The sequence below is a fragment of the Meleagris gallopavo genome, chromosome 11 (genome assembly GCF_000146605.3).
Source record: "Meleagris gallopavo isolate NT-WF06-2002-E0010 breed Aviagen turkey brand Nicholas breeding stock chromosome 11, Turkey_5.1, whole genome shotgun sequence".
NCBI classification, from domain to species: domain Eukaryota; kingdom Metazoa; phylum Chordata; class Aves; order Galliformes; family Phasianidae; genus Meleagris; species Meleagris gallopavo.
In genome coordinates, this window is record NC_015021.2 from 11,292,722 (window position 1) to 11,316,762 (window position 24,041).

The 24,041-nt window shown below is 43.1% G+C and overlaps 1 protein-coding gene and 2 non-coding genes across 8 annotated transcripts; all 3 read right to left on the reverse strand.

The window, feature by feature from the left end:
- Positions 1–4,124: 4,124 nt before the first annotated feature.
- On the reverse strand, positions 4,125–23,561 carry ATG16L1 (autophagy related 16 like 1). 6 transcript variants are annotated; one of them, XM_010716592.3, is made up of 18 exons: positions 23,447–23,561; positions 20,892–20,997; positions 19,600–19,673; positions 19,152–19,403; positions 18,373–18,438; positions 16,558–16,644; positions 15,747–15,803; positions 15,504–15,551; positions 14,704–14,806; positions 12,004–12,109; positions 11,820–11,890; positions 10,235–10,306; positions 8,637–8,757; positions 7,723–7,828; positions 7,012–7,161; positions 6,563–6,610; positions 6,094–6,195; positions 4,125–5,693 (listed from the first exon to the last, which is right to left on the reverse strand). In XM_010716592.3, the coding sequence occupies exons 1-18, from the start codon at positions 23,467–23,469 to the stop codon at positions 5,600–5,602; spliced, it is 1,686 nt and encodes a 561-aa protein (XP_010714894.1). In that variant the 5' UTR covers positions 23,470–23,561; the 3' UTR covers positions 4,125–5,599. The 6 variants fall into 6 exon arrangements, with proteins under 6 accessions (XP_010714894.1, XP_010714892.1, XP_010714896.1 ...); XM_010716590.3 differs by having other exon boundaries at positions 16,558–16,647; positions 23,447–23,560; XM_010716594.3 differs by lacking the exon at positions 15,504–15,551 and having other exon boundaries at positions 23,447–23,560.
- Positions 11,154–11,415, reverse strand: LOC116217066. Its single transcript, XR_004160993.1, has one exon.
- On the reverse strand, positions 14,194–14,467 carry LOC116217065. Its single transcript, XR_004160992.1, has one exon.
- Positions 23,562–24,041: the final 480 nt, after the last annotated feature.

Consider the following 24,041-nt stretch of genomic DNA (forward strand, 5'->3'; position numbering starts at 1 on the left):
AGATAAGAAGTGAAGAGGCTGCCCAGAGGTAGAAAACTACCCTGGGATCATCAAAGAAAAAAGTTGTCTGTGCTAAGTTGGAGGAGTGCTTCACAAAGCTGAAACACCATGGCAGTAAGTGCAAAATGTCACACGAGGAAAATACAACCATTGTCGGATATGCACAAGTATAGTTGCTACACATAGGAAGAAAGTCTTGATGTAGGCAGGGAATTTATGTTCTTGATTCGTTTCCTCGTAACAGAGCATGTTATTGATGCTATTTTAGAAACCCTGATGCATCCACATCTTGGAGCCAGCATGCTCAGTTTAAGACCCAGAATGGTGATACGCAGGACAAGGTGCAACGGGCACAATTCAGAACACAGGAAGTTCCATAAGAATGTGAGAAAACTTCTTCACAGTGAGGCTAGAAGCTCTGGCACAGGCTGCCAGAGGGGCGGTGGAGTCTCCTTCTCTGGAGATGCTCAAAACCCACCTGGATGCTTTCCTGTGCAATCTGTTTGAGCAGGGAGCTGGGCAAGATGATCTCCAGTCCAACCCCTATGATTCTGTGAGTAATGAGTCAGACCCAACCCAAAATGAGAACTCAACTCTACCACTGTATTTTTCTAAATCGGAACTGAACACAACCCGTTACTTTCAGAGCATCGGTGAATTTGAAACATGAAGGACCTTAAGAATATAATGGTCAAACTACCTGCCCAGAAAGATAGTAAATGTAACCAGAGGTAGGGGATAGCCTGTATCCAAAACACAGACAGATGAAGAAAGATTCTTTCAGAGAAGGAAAAAATAAAGGTGTGGGGGAAGGGGCTATAAAGACCAAAAGGACACGAGATGTCCAAAAAGAGATGTCCAGAAAACGAGTGGTACAAAATGGAGAGATGATTTTTCACTCCGTCGTAAGTAAAAAAGTGGCAGCATTGAATTAAGTGAATAAACAGTAGGTTCAAAATAAAATGTAGCATTTACTCATAAAAGGTACAGTAGAGAAGTCTGTACATCACCAATTTTAACAGATTTACAGGATTAGACACATCCCCAGGGAAAAGGGCTTTGGCAGCTGTTGGGCAGGATGATCCAGGTGCTGGAAAAGCACGATGCTACACATGCTCTATTCGTACACATCTCCCTTCTGGACGCTGTTAGAGTCAGAGTACACTTGGTCTGATCGTATATGGCTGCTTCCAGCTTGTCTGCATTCTGCCTTTCTATTTGCTTTCCTATTTTAAAACTGTTTCAGGAGAAGAAAGTTTCTACGACCTATTTGCACACGCTAGACAAAAGAGAGTAGAAGGAGGAAATGCTTTCCTTAGGAAACTTGAGAAAATTGTAAGGCAGAGGTTACAGACAGACACACGGTTAAGAATTTCTATTTCATGAAATAGAAGTAGGTTTTCCAAGACCAGAACAGTAGCTGTGGTTGAGCAGTCACCTTATTCACACTGTAGACCATAAGAAGAAACCGTCAAATAACATTAAATACCTGGCTGTGTTCCGAAGGGCACGGGAGCTACCACAGGGCAAAGACATGAACTCCTAAGAAGAAGGAGGATGAATTTTCCGTGCAGTCACGTCCTACGTGTCTTCCCATCAACCTGAGAATCACTGACCTCTTAGCAAGGAAGGAAGACAATTTGTAGAGGATTTTAAAGCGCGTCTCTGGTTGCGTCCATCCAGGATTTCAAGAATTAATCCCCCTCCAAGAGCAAATATTGCACCTGGGCTAAGATTCAACCGGAAAGTGGTTAAGTCAGCAAGAAAAGCATTACTTAAGGAAGACCAGATCCTCAACGAACAGGTCTACAATGTCATCCTCACACGCTTTACAAAGGCAACAGACTTACATAGAACAGGATGGTTACTAAAGGAGCTTTATTCTAAAGCTCTTCTTCTCTCTTCTCCTTCCGAGGGTTTCAAGCATCTAGCCTGATAAGAAGCTAAACATAGAAGAGCTGTTTATGAAAAAGAGAGTTTACAAAGCAAGTCTCTATAAACAGATGCCTTTACAAAGGGCTGCCAGACATTCTTGAGCGATGTATTAATCACAGTCACTGAGCTTTTTATGTGTTGTTGCTCCACCAACACCTCGCTGGCTTGCTCCTTGGAAGCAACACGTTGTTAGCTAGTACACCTCCCATCCTTAATGCACTTACAAAAAGAGTGAAGCACAACATTTAAGAAAACACTTCAACAGAGATTTAATCCATTTAGCTTTACTGTTTGTGGCCGTCCCAAGAACAGCCTTCTTCTCCCCGTGATGTTGTAAATAACATCAAGACCAATAGTGTGTAACTTTTGCTTTGCAATCTGCATAAGCAGCTGTAGCTTTCCTCTGGGCTGCATCTGTTAATTCAGTTAGAAAGACCTCACGAGACCCTCTCCACTTACCAGCCCAAACTGCCTCCTCTGCAGGCAATCTTGTGCTCACAGGTCAGGTTTGCTTTATGCAAAGTCGCTGGTGAATGAATTTAGTTGCCCAGGCACACAAATAAATGAACACAGAGCCAACGTTCCTCAGCTCTTTCCTTATTTTCAAAATTCCTGCAACATTTTATTAAATAGGATTTACCTGGGGAGTTTAATCATTGTTCTGGCAAACACAAACTCTCCTGCCCAACAACGTGGAGATTCACATGTGCTTGAGGTGCTGTTTGGTGAAGTAAGGAAGAGGCTTCACAAATGAACCCACCAAATTAACACGCTATGTTCAGTCTCACAGTGCAAAAAGAGAAAGCTAGCTTTGTGAAGTGCTCATGCTGCTGCTGCTGGAGGATTATGAGCCCTCCAGGAGAGGAACGAGCATTCTTGTTACAACCTCTGCTTCTCTGAATGCCTGAGAGGCGTGGGCACACATCTCCTGAACAGCTTGGAGGCAGTTTCTCCACAGTTCACACTTTCAATATGTGGAGAAATGGCCCCTTGCTACTCTCAGCCCCAGGAAGGGCAGCTCCACCATCAGCACAGAAGCAGCATGACAGCACCTTTGAGCAGCAGGTATCTTCGTTTTCTCTTCTTCCATCTACAGGTTGAACCGTGAGTGGGCAACAGAATTAATTAAAAAACAAACAAACAAACAAACAACCTCAGGTAAAATAAAAAAGCTGAAATTGGCCATTGGAATTTCAGAGAAACCATGGTCCTAAGGAATGTCAATTTAAAATGCTTAAGGTTTTAGCTAGGCTAGCCATTATCACTGCTTTAGTGTTGAATTTTATTAACCCACTTCGTAACAGCATAAACAGGCCAAACAAAGCCCTTTGTGCGAGAATCTATGCACATGATGTAGAAAATAGAAGTCTGATAGTCTAAGTTATAAAAGTCCTAAACCCATTCTGATCCCCCCCACCAGAGCCTGCAGAGTTATTATGTTAGCCTAATCTCCCAATAATCTTTCATTACGCTGACTTGCCATTCAGCAGTCTGTTTTTCTGCAGCAACCCAAGGTCACCTGGGCTCTTGGTAGGTGCCTTTTGAGAAGCACCTTCTGCACCTTCTGCCACAGCAACAGGCAGAAGGAAAAAAAGACAGTCTCCAAAAACGCCTCAAAATGCCAGTGTGGGTTTTCTCCTTTTTGCTGTGGTTCCCGCATCCAAGAGCTGGTCACAAAGCTTCTTGTCTCAGCAAAAAGAGGAGAGCAGTCAGTTAAGGTTCATGGCTGTATATGGAAATTTGTTCCTTAACAAAAACAGCTGAAGGCTTTGTTTCATTACTCTGAAGTAGCAACCAGAGCTTTATTCAATAAGGGTTTTGTGTTTTTGGAAACGGGCATTTCCTATCACTGCCTTAAAAATCCAATAAGGTAGCAGTTTGGGTGCCACAGGATATAAAGCCTTCTGTTCTCAGCAGTGTTTGAAATACAGATGATGATTTCCTTAGTTCAGTAACGTATCCAAAACCTCCAACAACACACCCATCTGTCGAGGACAGGGGCACTTGTTTAACATGGTGAGACCTCCTTCAATCTCGGGCAGTGCTCCTGAGACAGGGCAAGGCAAGGCTGCATCTGCAGGTCGCCCAACTTGCTGCTGAGAGCATTATCCTGCTTCCCCCTCTATACCAAACCCCACAGTGCAGCTGAACCCAAACCTACAATTCACCAAGAAAACAAAACAAAGACGTTTCCAGTTCCCACTCTTGGCTCATTCAGAACAAAAATCTCACACATGAACACAGACATCAATGAATCAGAGCAGTGTGGGGTTTTAAAAGCGGAACATGGGTTTATTTACAATCAAGTTCTTACGGGCAGCTGAATAAATAAAAAGTTTGCCCAGTATACTCTAGTTCCCTCTACAGAAGGTGCCTGAACAAAAGGCTGGCTTATAGAGAGATGCCCGTTAGAGCAGCTGCCCCCCAATCCAGCCCCTCCAAACAACACGCTTCCTTAGTAAAACACAATCAGGAAAGATGAAAATAAAGTGCAAATAAAAAGGCAATACGACGCTGGTGGCTTGTCTAGAGGCCCAGACCATGTGGAAAGGTTTGGCTGGATGCAATTGTACCAGGTAGCTCACAGCCAGCCACACTCTGGTTTTTGGATGCGTAAACGGGGACAGGAAGATTCTGCTCCACAGCACAGAGAGGGCTTCAGCACACACAGGAATATTGCACGTCTGCTGAAGAAGGGGGCCAGTGGCCTGGAATGGCCAGCACCAACAGAATGCATTTGGGGTTGAACCCCACTGACCCCGTGTTCTACTGACAGCCTCCAGCAGAGGACGGATGAACCAAAAAGGGGACCAAGCATCTACGTTCAGGTACTGAAGTCACAGTATGACTACATTCCTCAACACAGCAGCACAGCAGAAGCTGAACTTCTCTCTCCTCAAACCCAGTAACCAAATTGCCTGTGGAGTAAAAAGATTAAAAATCTCTTATTTTGTGATGCCCTGACTGTTGAAGGGCATTTTAACAAAAGGGTGCAGAAGTCCCGAAGAATGGACAACGTCCATTAAAAACTGATACAAGGAGTTTGCACGACAGCACTGGAGAACCTGTCAGGATCAGAGCAGCTCTGCACTGAGTTGGTAACTCAGCAGCAGAGCTGCCAGAACCACTGGAAATTCTCTACAAAAGCTTTTCCAGCACTTCAGACTGCCCAGACCCGTCCACATTTCGGGATCTTCTCACTCCACACCTAAACCAGGCCACAAGAACAGAACACAGGAGACAGAGCGCGCATTAAGTCAGCATACACTGTAACTTCTTTCCAACATTTCCAACTCAGAAGTGCTGTAGATACATTTGTGTGATAGGGTATTTGGCACAGCTGCCTGGTGAGGAATCCCGCGTATCTTCAGCTCCACTGGTGCATAGATACTGCATGTAAAGGCATGACTAAGTAGCATTCTCCATCCAGACAGCTAATCCCTTGCTGAGTCCGAGTGCCACAGCATGGTTACGGCCATAAGAAATCTCTGACTCAGGTTCCTTCTCCATTGCTTTAGAACTTTCCTCCAGAAAGCGAAGCCCACGCACTTGTTAATATTCCCGCTCAGGATGGATGTGGGCCGGGGTCTCCATTCTGTTCAGCCACGGACCAGCACCACCACACACAGAGGCACGGGAGCTCTGCCTCTCACTCTCCATCCAGTCAAAATTCAGACCACAGGACAGCCTTGTTTCCTTTGTCCACACTGACCACATGGGCACCCGCTGGGGACCACGCGACTGCATTGATAGAAGAACTGAAACGGAAGCCAGGTGTTAAGTTTAAAGGAAAAACAAACTGAATTCCACAACAGCATTTCATAAGAAAATGAAATAATACAGTATCCTGACTATGACAGAACAAGGGCTTTCATTCTCAGCTCCTAGGAGAGTCCTGCTTTTAATAAGCTTAAGAAGGATACTGTTTCTTCAGAATATATTAAATATATTTTATGAGAATCATATGTGAGTTTTGGAAAAATAATAAATGTAGTCTTTGGCCAATCTAGAAAAAAAATGCCACAAATCCACAAAGAATCTGCATATAAAAATTCTCACACACCAACCCAAACAGTAAAGCTCTACGACCACAAGTCTTTCTCATCTACATTCACAAGCCAGATCTTGCTTCAGATGGAATGGGCAGCTTTCTCTCACCTGTGATGCTTGGCAAGAGTTCTCTCCAACTTCCCAGTGAGTACATTCCAAACGTAGAGGGCACCATCAGCTGAACCAGCAGCCACATAGTTACCATCAGGACTATGAGATCAGAGAAGGAGTTGAAGGCACAGAACAAATTTTCTTCACATCAGCAATTTATCAGCACAATCATCATTCCAAATTCAGCTTCCTAAGCAAGCAACTTGATGTTACATCATTTAAAAAAATCTGTTACCATTCATTAACTCTAACAAGCAAATGAATTCATAAATCAGGAAGCTTCCAAGACAGTTCATCAACATCTACAGGTGCACTGTCTTGAACAAGAGGTAACTGTGGACAAATCACAAACTCTGCCCCAAGTTTTTCCAGCTGTAAATGAAGACAGTGCAGCCAAGCATCATGAATCACTCACTTCTGGGGATAAGATTTAATCAGACAGTATTTTCCTTGTATCTGATCTTACCTGAACACAACTCTTGTCCAGTCAGAGCCACATTTGAATCCCTGGGCACTGAAAAGATAGAATCAGATAATTGAAGCTTCGTTTATAAAGAAGATTGATCTCAAGATTCAATAAAGAGCACAGTGAAGGTTCTGGATGGCTCAGAATAAGCTCCAGTACCCCTTTATCACGACTTCTGTTTTTCATACACCAACCCCTCAGACACATCTGAAGAAGCCCTTTCCCTTAGGCCAAGCACTTCTAAACTAATCCACCTCCTTTAGAGAAGCAAATGAAAAGATTTGTCTAACAGCAAAAATCTGTTATGGCTGCAGAGAAACTTGCTATTCAAGTGAAAAAACGTAGGTGACTTCTTTCTCTGTGGAGACACTGAAAAAAGTCTAACACTGAGAGCTACCAGCAAGCCTGACTTCTGAAATTCACAGTGTTCTTGTGGAGGGCACACTCACCTGAATGTCTGCTTGACAGCACCAACCCGCAGGTCGATGATCTTCAGTAGATCATCACGGGAACAGGTCAAAAGCTCTGTTCGCTCCGAGTTCAAGTCCAGAGCTGTGATCCTCCCAAGCAGCTCCAGTTCTTTTACTATGCTTTCAGTTCTAGGAAAAGATGGGAAGACAGTAGGGGGAAAAAGGAAAAAAAAAGAGTAAGTAAAGCAGGGCCTGGAAGCCAAACCACTGCATCCAAACTTTTACTTGTCCCAGTGTGAAAGAGAAGGAGACAAAGGATTACTGGATTATTCTCACATTTTGAGTCTTTCTCCAGCAAGATTCCACTTGGTGGAAAACACAACCAGCCAACAGTCAGACACTACCTTACTCCCAACCCTATCCTCTGGAAAACTAAATAATGTCTAGAAAGCAAACTAATGACCAACGCAAAATATTTCCAAAGAAACAGACTGCCTTTCCAGGAAAACAAATAAATAAATAAAATCAGCAATCCAAAACCATATATAAAATCCCAAGCCCTCCCCCCCTCAACCAACAGCAGTAAAAGCAGTAATAAAAGGCACTTTCACTTTCATCAGCTCTCTGAGACTTAGAACTGTCTCTCCAGCTTCTACACTGAGGAAGAAAAGCAGCCCAGAGTTCAGAATATACTTGGACAACAATTCTACAGTCATCCCTACTGTGTGTAAGCCCTCCCACAAGTTTTACCTGATATCCCAGAAACGGATTTTCTTATCAAAATGTCCACTCATTACACATTGCTCAGTGCATACGATGTCATTGCAGCTAGATCCTGCAAACACTGTTTTTATACCTAAAAAAAGGATAAGTCAGTGGTGAGGCACTGAATTCCATACAAGCTGATGGAAAGGGAATCAGAATATAATCCCTATGCCATACACACACCCTGAACATAGCAGCTGCACAATGCTGGGCCCATGCAGTGCCACAGGGCAAACTGTCTTAGTATAATCCCGAATTAAATCTTTAACCTCTTTGCCCTTCTCAATCTCCTTTGCTAGATCTAATATCTCTTTAAATGTTCCTAGGACAGCTGCTTTACTTCCTATTTAGCCAGCTATAATTTGCCACTGCTAAACATGAAACTGCCAACATGACCTACGTTCATGGCTCAGGTATCAAAGCAATCCTGATTTTTCTCTCAGGGCAAGAAGGCTTAAGAGCCATCAGTTGAAGAGCAGACCAAGAAAAACGTTTATCCCAAAGAAGAACCAGAACCTGAGCATCTCTTTCATTTGTGATGTTGAAATCTGGCACATTTCCAAGACACAATTCCATCCACCCCCAGGTTAAAAACACTCTGAGCTGGCTCCACGCTTTCAGTGGAAGACAAAAATACCCACAGCATGGACTGATAAACAAAGAAAGCTCATAGAACACAGCTGCTGGAATGTAATAGCATTAACAGTGCTTTCTGCATACACGATTCCTTATTTCAGGTAACAAACAGAAGGAATCTGATTACTTGAACAACAACAGAAAATAGCACCGCCGCCAGTTTTTGCTTTTTAAGACTAGCAAGAAGATCTGCCTTATGTAAGGCTCCCATTTACACCCAGTAGGAGCACAGACCACGGATGAAAGAAGTGAAGCTTCCTTACAAACTTTGCTACGGAGGTCCCAGAGCTTGAGGGTCCGGTCGTGGCTTCCTGACACAATGCGTGCGTTGTCCAGCAAGAACTTGGCAGACAGAACCTTACCGCTGTGACCTGTCAGAGTGTGCTGAGGAGAAGAGATTCACGTTGGCAACGTGCACAGTTCCATTTGATTCCTTTTCTTATAGCTTACTGGTTCAACATCCTCACAAAGAACTTAAAAGATGATTTGCACGTCTACCGCTTTGCTTGAATTTCCTTTTTTTGCTTCCACCCCCATCTATGACATTAAACAGCGATCAACACCGTGTTGGAGTTTTCACTACCACTGAGCTCAGCATGAAGCCCTGAGACGTGGGTCACCTTTGGCTGCAGGGTCTCCAGGTACCGGGGAACCTGTGAGCTCTCCTATTCCAGCATGCCCACACTTCAGAGGTAGATGGCAACTGCGCCACAGCCATGCAGGAGAAACGAGGAGAGGGAAAGCATGCTGAAAAAGTTTTCTGTAACAAGCTTTTCTCAAGGATACAGCAGGATATACCTCATCTCAACTGCTGTTATACCCTCAAGCCTGAAAGCTGAGACAACCGAAGGTTTCAGAAACACTCCCTACAGCAGATTCCATAACTGCTTTTGTTTTCATCCAGCACAGAGGAAGGCTCAAGGGGGCTGAGGAACATGAACTGCATTCACTTCCAAATGCTGACTATTTACATGCCAAATCACAAAACAAATAGTGAGTGACTGAAGCAAGGACTGTGGAGGAGAAAAAAGCCACAAGAGAAATGCCTGGTATATCCACATTTTGTTGTTGTTGTTTTAAAAACTCAGAGAGTATACTGTAATTTCCAGTATTAGACCTGATTAATGCACACTGACAACTACCCAGTGAATGATAATGTGACTGCAGGTTATACTTGACGTGTGAAATGCTAGGAGATTCAAAGCCTAAATAGCATCTTCCTAAAAAAAATGATGAAAAGTGTCAACAGGAGCAATAATAAACAAAACTTTACAGAAAGGTGATAAGAAACTATTTCTCCCCTACAGGTAAATCCTTCCTTAAACCTAAGATAAACTGTTGGATAAGAACCTGAGTACAGAGGAGATGGGCAGAAGGGAGGGATCTTTTGAAAGATAAAGAATAACTTCACAAATCCTTCAGTTTGCTGCCTTTAGCAGCAAGGTCTAAGACTCCTTTTCAAGAACGTTACCTCTGACTTAAACAAACCCCCAAAAAACCAACAAACCAACCCTCTGCTGCAAGCCCTTCTTCAGTTGTCCTCTCTTTAGATGGAGGCTAAAGCATTAAAGTGGTTCTTCAAGAACCATAAAAAAAAACATTTAAGTTTCCACAGAGAGGGATGCAAAGTTGTGTGTTACAAAGATGTGGCAACTGGAGTTTCCTGCGAGGCTGTGCAGAGACCAATATTAGATTTTAGGTTTTGCTGCAGAGCCTCTTTAATTTAAGAGAAGTAAACATCTGTTTAATAAAAGGGATTGCTGAGTGTCTGTAAATGCACAACAGCAAAGATCACGCTGCCTCTGTAAGACACGAAGGTGGAAATGCAGGACAAAGCTATCCCAAGCATCAGGAGACTCACCCGTAATCGATTGTCATCAACCGTCCAGATTCTGCTGGCAAAGTCATTTGAAGCTGCTAAGAGGTAAGAACCCTGTAAACACAAGTTTAGTTTAAAACTACTTCTGCTAGTCAATATGAAAATTAAGCTCAAATCATTTCCAATTAGTGATTAGAGCCGTATTAGTGCTATCATGCCAAGGGAAAACAGGAGGATAAAATAACTAAAACCCGGCAGAGTATAACAGCATGGAAAGCCAGTGTGACAGCTTTCAGAAAGGCTGTGGCCTTTTCTTCTCAGCAAAAGGTGACAGTGACTGGTGCAATCATGACTATAGATAAAAGGAATAACAAGCAAAGTACCTCCTTTCTTCCCCTTCTGCCCACCACTACTGCAGCGAGGATCTGAGCTCGTCTGCCCTCACCTATTCCTTTCACCTACATTTTGCACATGAGAAAAGTCCTGCATCATCTGCCTTAAGCATTCCTCAAAATGGAATTGGCCCAATTCTTGAAATTTTCATTATACTTCTAACGTTTCAAGATTCCAAGAGCTAAATCTGTTCAAGGACAGGTAGATGGGTTTGTTCACGACTGTAGGCTTAGTGCTTTTCCAAGTCATCCACAATAGGGAGAGATCTATCCTTAAAGACCCGTGCAGCTCAGAGACTTCCCTGAAGCTAAAGAAGAGTCCTTAAGGCCCACTGGCATCTCACCCCAGGCAGATGTCACCTCAAGTGTGTTCATCTTCACATACATAACCTCACATCTAGATTATCCTGCAGATTAACAACCCCTGCAAATCTCATCAGCTGGTTGACGTCCAAAGGGACGATGGCTTTGGGTGTGTGTCAGGGAGGTTCAGCATGCAGAATCAGCGAGTGGAAAAAATTACTTCAGCTTTGGTCTTATTCTGCAGCAAAACACTGGGTTATGGAAGAGGTCTCAGCAGAAAAGTCAGATCACATGTCCAGATATAACAAGCTGAAACCCCAACTCCTTTGAGCAGGTCTGTGGGATGCTGATCACAGTCATGTCTCCAATACTTCAGGTTAACATGAACTGAACACATCACATGCTGTCAGCAAGCACTCCCACAGTCACAGCATTACTGTGCCATGACTGGGGAGAAACTGCTGGGAGAAGAGGCCACAGAAGAGCAAGTCTCGGGACAATCAGACCTTTTACTATTCATCACAGACCTCAACAAAGCACTCGTGAAAATAAAAGCTTCACAGAAATAAAGCCCCAGTGTATTTTCTTCTTTTGTGCTGCTGTGTCAGCTTTCGTGGGAAGCTGAAGATTAATGTCTCATATTAGACAAAGCCCAATGCATTTTAGTTTTATTATAATAGCCCTGTACTGGCCAACGTCTGAGCTTCTTATAATCTGAGCTGTTTATAATCTGAACTGCAAAGTCAAGATGAGAATTACACCAACTGCAGCTTTTGTACAATTTTTTAACTGTTTGCAGTTACTCTCCTAAGCATTAACTCCTACCTTTAGGTAATTCTCAAAGCATCAGAATGGAAAGTGACAGCAGAGCATAACATAAATCAATTAGCTTATTTCCAATTACAAACAGTGGATATTGCACAGATACTCACAGCACTATCAAACTCTATGCTTGTAATCCCAGCATTACTACCAGAGAGGGAACCTTTGGGCTCACACCTATCTGCACAGAGAAAGACGAACAAAACTTAAGCAATGGATTAGAACAGAAGCTGACACAAAGTGAACTATGAGTTTATTTAATACCCCACGTTATCCCAAAGCAAAAACATTTACCTCCCAAGACTTCCCAGAGCTTAACCCTGCGGTCCATGCCTCCTGTTGCCAGTAACCGGGAGCCAGGGCTGAACTGCACCGCGTTCACCTCCCCGTCATGTGCGTCCTGGGGGAGCAGAAGAAACAGAACAGCTATCCAAACTGCACAGATTCAAAAAGCACCAATTAGAAATTGCCCAGAGCGTCAAGGGTTACACCACAGCTGCAGCTTTTTCGGCAGTATATAGGAGGCTGAATCCCTGCTGTGGCTGATTGTGTACAAACAGAGCAAAAAATGCTGATCCTTATCTAAAAAATCCAAAGGCATATGAAGGAGAACACGAGCAAGGACTCCACAGTGACAGTACCCTACCAAGAACTTGACAAAGCCTACACAGACTGCACTTACAAAGCAGAGGCTTTTCTTTTAAGTTATACCAGAATAAAATAAGGAAAGGACAGAAAACATTAAGAGGTGACACACTGCTGAAGGAAATCAACCTTTTATTTCTCCGCCTAGAGCCAGCAGAGGAACATAATCCAACCAGCTTATGCAACCACTAAACACTCGAGTCAGGTTTGGCCTTGGAAAGCCTGCTTAAAAACAGCACAATAAATAAAGTGTCTTCATTTACAGTATCAGTGATAATGCAGCTTCATACTGGCAGTTAAGTACTAACAGCACAGCTGCAGCTTGGAACAGCCCTCCTCTCACTGAAAGCTTGGGTTTATGCCATAGTTCCTATCAGCAGGTCCAGCAACACCTCTGCTTTTGCACAGAGTAATGTTTGAAGGTTGAGTTGCCTGCTTAACTGTGATTCTTAACCTTTAAGAACCTATGAGGATTTTAGTATCAAGATCTCTTCTTTTCCCCTGTCAATTTTACAGATTTGCACTACTTGCCCATTATTTCCCACACTAAGGAGTATCATGTCCTTAACTCATTTGCTGCGTTCTTTTCCTCTCCCCTGCACCCCACCAAGAATTTTCACTAAGTGCTCTTTTGAAATCAGTTTCCAGGAAGAAGTTTTTCTGCTAGAACTTGCTGTTGGTCTGTCAGCTTGGTCTGTCAGCTCATACTTAGAGGTCATCACATTTCAAGTCTGGTCTTCCTGGAAGTACTGAAGAAACATTCTAAATAAAGCCAGCCAAAATCTTTGCCCACCAGCTACGTCCCACTGTGCTGGCTGACACAACAACCTCCTTCTCCCATTCCAGCTTTTTCTATTCAGCTCTACAAAGAGAGGCATGGATCACTGTTTGGAGTAACAACCTCCCAGCATCTGCCAAACTTCTGGCACGGAGTCCTTGCATTCATTTTAGGAACGCTTTGCACTGCTCCACTGAACCTAGACATGCATGAGGCACCACCATGGCTCCAGACACAGGAGCTGAAATACAATACAGATATATACAGCACATACAAGCTCCCACGCAGGAAGCAGGGAGTTCCTCCTTCCAATACTAACTGCTAACAAAGCATCACCTTCACTAAGCCACAGTGACAGGTTTGCTACTGCAACTGTTCCTACTGCAGCAAGGTGGGAATTGGAATAGGACAGCATTCCCTGTGTTTTTAAGATTAAGGGTCAGCATAACTTACTCTGGTTTGTCCCCTGTGTGGGGCTGACTGGCTACACCACTCTAGGAAGTTCAGATGACATCAGAGGAAATTCATAGAAAAGTGAAACAAGTGGCTCTTGAGCATCTCAGCCATACGTAGCTTTGCAATGTCCTACGTATTAAAGTGTTAATCATAAGTAATTTTGTCAATCAACTGGACTTGCTGTATACAGCCAGAGGTGGAGGGAGGCTTTTACCATGTACTGTAGCCACAAACACCTCTGATAAGTGCCCTATTCAAGCCAGCTCCACGCTGTCACTTATGCTACTGAAGCTGAGAATGAGATCACAGCCTAACTACTCCTCCTCCACCTGATGACCTCCATTAGAGACAGTAACAGGGCACGCCAGGAACACACAAGCCTCCACACTACAGTGACTCTCTATACGACTCCTTGTGGATGAAAATAATCATTTTGTATCCATGGAGAAAGCACTTGATGGACCGCCTGAGAAAGTTCAAGAGAAGCATCCAAACAAACAATTGCTCTGCGAAACGATTTACCACAGTATCTTTCATTTCAGAAGGCAATGCCCAGCTCAGAAGTTTAAGTTCAGCCTTGTGAGGCCAAAGCAACACACAAAGGAGGTCTCAGCTTGAAAACTTTAGATCACGCACAACCAATGAAGGCGCACCACTACCATGAGCTCCTTCCAACCAGCTCTGTTGGATGACATCCAGCACCAAAACCCCCTCCACTGTGGGGAGCTGGCACTGAATTAATCCCAAACTGTCAGCAATCTTTTTCTCAGTCATAGCTCTATTATGGCATGACAGAACAAAGATTGCTGGGAGCCAAAAAGGTAATGGTGTGCAATTTCCCAGTGCCATCAGACCTTTTACTAAGTGTCATCATCGACCTCAGCAAAACAGACATCAAACACATGCAGAACAGAACCACACCTGGGAGCACGCTGGCTTTGAAAAACACTTGGGTTAAATTAAATAGGATGAACCACGCTGCCAAGAATTTCTTCTTGTTTGGCAAAGTTAATGGCAGTGGTTTCAAGAGACCAGTATCCTAGATGCAGATAGGATTCGCTTCCTCCAAAGATAGTACAAAGGATGGTAAAAATGGTAACTCCTTCTATACTTACAAAGACACATATGGCAGTAGTGGGCACTCTCACTTCTTTACTGGCACCCGGATGTGGCTCTGCATTATCCTGGGGAGCAGGGAACGAGGACAAAGAACGCCTCCTGATATGAAACACAGTAAAAGGATTTTACAAACAGAAAGGAATGCTTTCTCCGAGTCCATCCAGATTTGTACATGGCACTTAACTACACTGTATAGTGATAAAACAATAGGGTTTTTATTTTCTTTTATCCAGTCTTTCAAAAATGAGATTTATTGTGCAGTACTACATCACTTATGGCTTTCGATAGCTCATAGAATGCCAGATATTTTACCAGATCTGATTACTGACCTCATTTTGAAGCAGTCATCTTTTTCTATTAGGAAATAAACATGGCAGTGATTGCAGCTGAGTTTAGCAGGAAAGACTGCAACTCCATCGTTCTGTCTAGGGAGACTGAGCACCACTGCAGCACTACATTCCAGGCAGCAAAACGTTCCATTCCAAAGCTCAAACAGCACCATTTAAGCAAAGACCATCCACCTAATGTAGGGCTTGACTTACAAAGGCTGGCTCTACTCTTGATACCAAGCACAAAGCCTAGAGGCTTACTTTAAAATAGCTCTAGTAAAGGAACTAAGCACAGTGGAAAGTAAGAGCAACTCCCCACAAAGAGGAGTTCATTGCATCTCTAACAGCAGATAATTCCTAGCCAGTCATATTGATAACTGACATCTAATCAGGATAATGCAGCTTGGTTCCATGTTAACTCAATGGAATACATTTACATGCTGGACTAAGAGGGATAATGTTTTCACCTGGCAGCATCGGAAGATTGATGTCCCAAAAGGGGAGACTCAGACAGACTGGAGGGAAAGGTCAGAGGTCAGCACACGGCAAGATGGAAGAAACAGGAAGTTGAGGAGAACAAAAAAAGAAAAAAAAGGCAGAAGCTAGAAGAAAGGCTGAAAATATTTGTTTGTATTCCTTGCATCACCAAGATTTTTGGTATACATTGAAACCAATACAAAAACAAAAGAGGAGCAAGTGTTCTAACCTACCCAAAGATATTAGTGATAGAGTCCAGAAGGCCTCCAGCTGGCTGGGAGAGTCGCTTACTGAAGGAGGGGAGGACAGGTTTAAATCTTGTGAAGAGCTTCTCCAAATAACGATCAACATAAACACAGTTCATAGCAGCAAGTATCTGGAAAGACTTCCCTCCCCACAGACCCAGTCCCAAGGCAGAAAATCCCAAAGGCAGGCAGCAGTACAAAAGTCACCAGAACAACAAATCAGAGCATCACTTGTGAGTGGTGTTTCTTCATTTTCACCTCAACGTCCACCCCATGAATTACTGGGTTCAGACTTAACAATTTACCAAGTCTGTAGTTTCAACAACATTATCCGTGCTCTTATCATTATCTCTTACTTTCCACTCACTGCTACTTTAGAGAAAAAAAAAAATGCATTTAATCTAGGTGGAGAGATTTTCAGTATTACAATAGAATTCCACTGCTTGTAAAGCTGTGTTGGTGTCTTCTATAAATCGAGAGAAGAAAGCTGGCACTGCAGTACTTACCTGATAGTCTATTTTTCTTTTTAAATCTTATTTTTTAACATTATGGATATTTAGACACTAGTTTTGCTTGGTTAAAACAACACAGGAAAAACACAGCCAGAACACAGTGACAGAGAACACAGTATGCAATGAGTTCCCTGCTGCTGTGGTGGAAGCACAGAACTGCATTCCAGATAAAGAAGAGTGAAAACCAGATGCAATATTTCAACACTGTTCCTTTAATTGTTCTGAATCTCTTATACCCCTTGTTCTTCTCCAAGAACATGGAAAGAAGGACGTCTCAGGCTACAAACCTGGGCGTTCGGCTGACAGCTCGCACTGGAGATGTCTCCTCAGCTGTGTCAGAGGTTTCATCTGCAAGCACTTCAATGTCATCATCCCTGCTGAAGTGAGAGAACAGAACACACCTCATTTTCAGCCAGCGGTGCCTTCAGGAGGGACCACCTCCTCAAGTATTTGAACAGAAGGGATGATACTGCTCGAGGATCCACCAGTGCCTGACCCCAACCCCACTTAGCTTCACTGAGCTGCAGTGTCACAAAGGCAGATGAAGGTAACACAAACACCATCTGGCTGCCCCTGCCAGAGACAGTACTATCAACAGTGAAAACAATTATGTGCAATATCTACATTTTTCTCATTTAAACTGCCAGGTAGACTCTTCTGTGACAGTTTTTTTCCTCCATGATGTTGATAGCACCCTTTTCAGATTCTCTTTACTACAACATTACATTTCAGCTTGCAGCCCAACATACACTATAACGACCCACAAGGGCTCGAACTTTGTCTCTTCATCCACACCAAACTGAATTTAATGATTTCTATACTGTCTGAACTTCAAGTGCTGCTCCAGTAAGCACGAGAGATGTTTTGGGACACTTTGTTACATCTACATTCTAGTGTGTAACTGAATGTAATGGGGAGGTTACAACATAAACGCCATAAAAATAATCCAGCTAAGATGTTCGCCACGTGCTGACCAGTTATCATGGGCTCTGACAGTCAAGCAGTTCTTCTTCAAAGCACTGCTGATCTTGCAGGACAAGCTATTTTTAAACACAGTGTCAACTTGATGACACATGACTAATCAGGGTGCTAAACCCAGCATTTAACTACAAACCAACTTCTGCCATCAGACAAGACTATTCGGCTGCAAAAGGCCAAAGAGGACAGGCTTTGTTTTGACTCCTCAGCAGCTCAAAACAATGGATTTATGAAACACTGAGACCATCATCACCACCACAACAGGAAGTAAAGTACTCAGGCTGTTGAGCCACAGCTACCTCTGAGCTCAGCTCTGAAATAGGAAGGTCTCACTTTGGGAAGTGGAATTAGTTTTGCAGGGAAAGCAGCCATAGGCATGTGCATTTCCTCTCTCCATGCAACATTATTTACTGGAGAATGTAATGCTTAAGTTGTGCATGTGTTTACATCAAATAATGACTGTGGTAATGGCCACTGGCCTGGGACACAGAGGTTAGTGATAATCTTGTCAGAGGGACCCGCAGCTCAACAAGCTCAGGGAATGGATGCATTTGAACATTTCTGGAAAAGCTGCAAACCAAACTGTGCTGTCTTAGCTGTACTGCTGATTACAAATTTCCCTCCAATTACTGCAAGTTCTCTCATATTCCCTACATACACGCTCTTCCTACCCTAGATTTTTGCCTGGGCCCTCTTCTATTGCTTCCATCATGTGCAAGGACACGCAGCACAGAGCTCTAAGGTGATTCCAATATGCTGCAAAGGGAATCAAGAAACCTGCACAATGCTCTGGCACTGAGTTCTGAAGACTGTGTCAGTTGTAGCCAATGGCAGTGCACTGAGTGTAGATTTGCTAGATTTGACTAACCTAAGTGCTAATAACCTCATCAACCTGGCACAAAACACACATCCCCAGCTGCACACTTTAGTCAGCTGATGAAAGACCATCCAGGAATAAGCAGTGAATGGCAGTGAATATCCACGTGCTACTGGCTGATGCAAAGGACAAGAAACTGAAGAATGATCATTTCTGGCCTGCCAGGAGAAGTCCACATTTTTCTGGATTGTCTTCTGCAGCAGAAATTTACTCCAGTATGGAGGAACTCCATAAATTAAGTGCTTACGGTTCAACAGGCAGGGGTTCTTTGGCAGCTTCTGCTAGCTCCTTCTGCAGCCTGGCTTGTCGCCTCCTAAGAAAAGAAAAACATGATTAATGAAAAACAACAACAAACAGCCTGCCTTAATCTTGTGTCAAAGATTATCATGTGCAGGTTTGATGGGTTTCATAATATTAAAAACATCACAACACTGGTACTCTTACAGCACATCAGCTTTTTGTGGCCCATAGGAATGCAGATTTGCTCAGAGCAAACACTTGCAAGAACTTAAAAAGCGATGTTAATAAAGATAATACAAAACCACCACATACTATGTGGTTTGTCTTAAAGGCCTCAGCCTTCAAATATTGTCAGCTGAAAAGTAAACAGAGGCAATTCAAAAGAAAAACTATTTGTTTTTACACACAGTTTACTCTCACAGCATCTCCTTTCAGCAGGATGTAAAGAAACATTTAAATTGGTTGTATAAAAAAAGATACTGTGTGTACTATCAGAATGCAAGCTGAACAAATCTTCAAATCTAGTACTAACAAAAGGAATGTGATTTATGACTGTTAGGCCATGGTTCACTGTTGCATGTTTTCTTCATTCAAAAGACTGAAATGTCTTCACAAAGCATTTCCCTGTGTTGGCCAGAGGAAGGAACGCAAACTTCTGGGCTCTCATTGCATTATGCAAGAATTCAGACCTCAAAGATTAAATTGAACTGAATGTTGTTTTATTCTACACACACAGTTATCTATGAACATACTGGGAAGTACTTTATCAAATAGAGATTATCTCACCTCGAATCCTTTTCATTTTCTGCATTCAAGCGATTGGCTTCCTGTGCTTTCTCTGCCATCCAACGTGAGACCAGCTCCTGGTTATCTTCAGTTGTTTTCCTCAGTTTCTCCTCCAAGGCGTTGAAGGTGATCTGGAGAGCATCATATTCATCTTTCAGTGTCTGATTAGCTCGCTCAAGATCTTGTAGCTTGCTGCGTAGTTCCTGGCACTCTGTTTCCAGTTCAGAGATTTTTTGCAAATACTCTGCAATCCTGGAAGGACAACAAAACATATAAAACAATGAGAATCTCCTCTCAAGTCTGTACCTATTTATTTATTTTTTTTTTACACAATGCAGAAAGGAATTCTTAGCCCATGGGTAAGGCTCCTGGAGAGTATCATAACAAATAACCCATCCAGAAGTCTCCGTCTCAAAACAATCACACAGAAGAAGCTGTTCCTACTCACTTTGCTTCATTCATCTGCATCTCTTTGTCCTTCTGCTGCATTTGGTTATTCAGATCAATTACAGACTGGGCCAACTACGGAGAGGAGAAAAATCACATTACAGACATGCAGGGTTGTCAGTTGCACAACATATGCTGAGCAGCTCTCAGTGGGAGCACAGACCAATCTACAAGCACGAGGAGTATCTTTCATGTCTTCTTTCTGCTTTCTATACTTATTGGTTTGTTGCTTCTACAAATAAAGCTACTGATGGAGTCTTTGCAGAACACAAAAAATAAGAGGGGCAGAGGCCAACACTAATGAATTCTGTTATCAATTCCCAGGTACCCAGCCAACAAACCTCACAGGGTACAGAGCCTCAGCTGCCCCTGGGAGGAAGACTGAGCTCTGAGAAGCTGGGCAGGTTGCTTAGGACACTGCGCTGAGCTGGGAAGCAGGAATCTGTAGTGCTTTGTATAGTCAACGCACGTTTCCTGTAGAAAGCTGCCTACTCTTTGAAAAGCTCATGATTACAGACATGGGAGCTCCTTTACAGTTCCAATGAAGCGTGGTCAAAGGAGCATAACTTTCTCCAGGTCACTCCCATCTCCCTGTAAAAGGCTGCAGTAACTTTCAGGTACTAGCTCCTGGACTTACTCTTTCCTCTGCTGTGATTCTGAACACCCAAATCTGTTGGCAGAGCCCTTGTGTTTTCCTATCCAAACAAAAAAATCCAAAAAAACAATGAAGAAAAAAATAAAAAAAAAACACCCAACTCATTACTTATGGAACTCCCAGGCCCCCTGCTGCATTTACATGGTAGAAACAGCAATACCTTCCCTTGCAGTCTAACACCAAAGCACTTCCAACCTCTGCTTGCACTTGTTTTGTCCACTCTTACCTAGCAGTGCTCCTGCAAAGCAAAAGAGCCAAATGGAACTATCTATTGCCACCTATGCTCTCACTCTTCGCTCACAGAAAGTCTTTCCAGCAGGGAACCAGTGCTCATTTGCAGCTCTAAGCTAGATTAGTTCCTTCCTCCTCTAATAACTACAGTTAAAAACTGTAAATTTGTGAAACACAAAATTAAGCTCTTCTTAAAAACAACACTATGCTGATAATGAATCCTCTTATTTCCTGGCTGTCAGTTTGAACAACCAACCATCTCCAAATTTTTTTAATCATGAATATGAATTGCTTAAAAAGACTGCATGTGAAAAGTTGAAAAAAAGACAAATGATTTCAGTAAAATTAACGTCACATTCATGCAGGGCTATGTTTGAAGCATACAGAACACAAGAGGATTTTCCAACCTCTCCACGTTTCTTATGTAGCTCAGTCAGCTCCTCTTGATGCTTTATCTTCAGCTGTGCCAGTTCCTGTAACTGAGCATCATTCCATGTGCCATCGTGTCCTGGACTGGAATAAGAGAGGAAGAAGGTCACAAACTAGAATCCAGCTGCTTTCATGCCTTTGACCAGTCAGTTTCAGGACACCATCTCCCTCTGATATTCTATACCACATGAAAGATGCAGTCCATTCATTGCAAACTAAACCACAGCTAACTCCACCACAACTCATCCCTCAACAGCATTATATAATATCAAAAAAAATCAGATTTCCTGAGGGTTTGATTTACTTTTTTTTTTTTTGGCACATTTTTAAAATAGACTTAAAACCCAAATGAAAGACAGCGTTTAAGAGATGTAGATCCACAAGCCAGGGAACCTGGATCTCTTCCCAGTCCCTTGGGTTTACCATCCCAGGTTTAACAAGTCCCTTCTTCACTGCCTCAGCTATGTTCTAGCCTGTGGCACAAAGGTGGTTTCTTTTAACTTCTGTTTGAACGTGCAGATCCATCTTCCCACCTCCAAAACAGCTACAACTGTAATGCATGTAGGGTAGGATAGGAACGCAGATAGGAACAGAAGTTAGCTTTTTAAAAGCATATATATGTCATATATATGTATATATACACACACACAGATTCCATGCAACTAAATTTTAAACCACAGCTTTTCAAAAAAATAATTTCAAGTTGACTGCTATAATACCAGGAAAAAGAACAAGAAAATTGCAAGCATCTGTTTCTGCAGTCATTCTGTGTTAAAACAATGCCAAGGGGAAGACCACGTATTCAGAAGCTGGAAGGTCTCACAGTGGTAACAATAAGAACAAACTGTGTGCCTGGACAGGTAAGAGGCCAAGTCTCTGGTAATACCTACCAGGCTCTATAATGCTGGCCACATCTGCACCTGCAGCCAGATCTAATATTCCTCCCTGCCTTTACAGTTGATTAAAAGCATTCTTCCTCACCTATTTAGTACCAGAAAATCTGTTCAGTTTGAACAAACTGCTACATACCAAGGACAGTAATTATAATTCAGTTTAGTATTTACTTGGAAGATGTTCTTTCTGAGCATTTCTTCTCATCCTCCTTTACCCCCAGTCTCATCTCTTGGAATAGGTGTTCAACCAGAATGTGATTCCAATAAGCTAAAGATGGTTCAGGTCAACTACAGCCATCAAAAAAACTCTTGACAGCTTTCATATACATGTTAACTCCAGGAGAATCAGTTCTTCTTCCTTCCTTACAGAAACACAAACTACTTGTTTCTAATTCTAATTAGACACATGCATACAGTATTGAGTCATGTAGCAAGAAGAGTTTCAACAGAGACTGCAATTCCTACACAGTAAGTAATTCTGAGCTAACGAGCAGCCATTTCTTCAGTCAAGCCAAGAGGAAAAGCCAGCAGTCCCTGCCTGCTGGCATTTATGTGCTCTCCAGACAATGGATAACTACCAGCAAATTGGTTTGCAGCGCATTCGGGCGCCAACAAAACAAATAGCATGAGTGCTGCCTGCAGCACTAGAGTGCTATTCCTGCATTAGAAGGGAGTTCCTGATAAAATCCTGCTAAAAGCAGGTAGATGATATAGTTTTTGTTTCTTAAGCATAGGAAACACATTTGGATTGACACTTCAAAATTGTGTTTTGCTCCACTCGGCCCAGGTATCTGCCCTGGTATCACTGAACCTCCAAACTCCAAGTAAGACAGCTGTCCCCTTCTGCACTGCAATACTTTGTTGCCTTCATGAAACTTTCAATTGATGGTCTTAAGAGTCAGACCACAATCATTAGGTAGTAACAGAACCAGCAGCTCAGCCTGGTTCATCTTCACAGGTGGAGCCTGTGACAAACTGCTTTCTGCCCAGAACTTGGACTTTCTTTTTTTTTTTTGATCTTTCTCCATCAATTAACATAAACACGTAGTATCATAGAATGGCCTGGGTTGAAAAGGACCACAATGCTCATCCAGTTCCAACCCCCTGCTATGTGCAGGTCACCAACCAGCAGACCAGGCTGCCCAGAGCCACATCCAGCCTGGCCTTGAATGCCTGCAGGGATGGGGCATCCACAGCCTCCTTGGGCAACCTGTTCCAGTGCCTCCCCACCCTCTGGGTGAAAAACTTCCTCCTAATATCCAACCTAAACCTCCCCTGTCTCAGTTTAAAACCATTCCCCCATGTCCTATCACTATCCACCCCCATAAACAGCCGTTCCCCTCCTGTTTATATGCTCCCTTCAAGCACTGGAAGGCCACAATGAGGTCTCCCCAGAGCCTTCTCTTCTCCAAGCTAAACAATCCCTCAACCTTTCCTCATAGGAGAGCTGCTCCAGCCCTCTGATGGTGACAGTAAGTTTCTCATACTTTAAGTTTTATTTTAGTTAAACCAACTCCCCACTTTACTCAGCTATAAGTTACTGTCATAACCTAGAAGACAGTTGTACAACACATCAATCCATGGTTTGGGTTACAGCAGGCAGGGCAGACAGCTGAACAACAAAGTAATTACAAATATACCTGATCTCATGTCTGCTCTGCATGTCATATTTCTCTGCTTGCAGCTTATCAGCCAGCACAGCGTGGAGGTCCGACTTCTCTAGCAGCTTGTTATCTAAAAGAACAATTAAGAAAAATAACCAAAGAGCAACACCAGATTCTTTTCCATCTAAACAAGGTAAAACACGCCATAAGCTTGTACCACAATGAGGAGTGCTGCTGGGACAGTACTCAACTCCAATACCAGCTCCCCTTTGGTTCAGCAGCTGCGCTTGGCAGAAAGCTGCCATGGCTCACAGGTATCCATATCTGAGAAACATAAGTTGGCAGTGCAAAGTCTAAACTCCTCACAGCTCTGATCCGACGGCAAAGAGAAGAGCTGGGCAATCACTGCACACAAGGCTGTACTGCGGGTGAGGGTGCTGTGAGAAGCAACTACTTATTCTTCAGATAAAATAATACAAAAAAGTTAAGTTAAAAAACAAAACAATGCACAGCTTTTCTCCGTTGGGAAACTCCCTCACAGCGCTCTCACGGAATAAGATAAGCGAGCCCCCAACCCCGCGATTTCCCACCGTCCCAGAGGAACCCGCAGCGCACAGAGCCCGCGGCAGGC

Bases quoted from the DNA above. Each gene is read 5' to 3' on its own strand.
- ATG16L1 (XM_010716590.3), bottom strand. From the start codon at position 23,469: ATGCAGAGCAGACATGAGATCAG. The intron at 11,891-12,003 runs GTAAATGTTTTT...TTCTCTGTGCAG, and splicing joins GCTCTGGGAAGTCTTGGGAG to ATAGGTGTGAGCCCAAAGGT. The intron at 6,611-7,011 runs GTGAGTGTGCCC...CTATCTTTTCAG, and splicing joins GCTGTCAAGCAGACATTCAG to TGCCCAGGGATTCAAATGTG.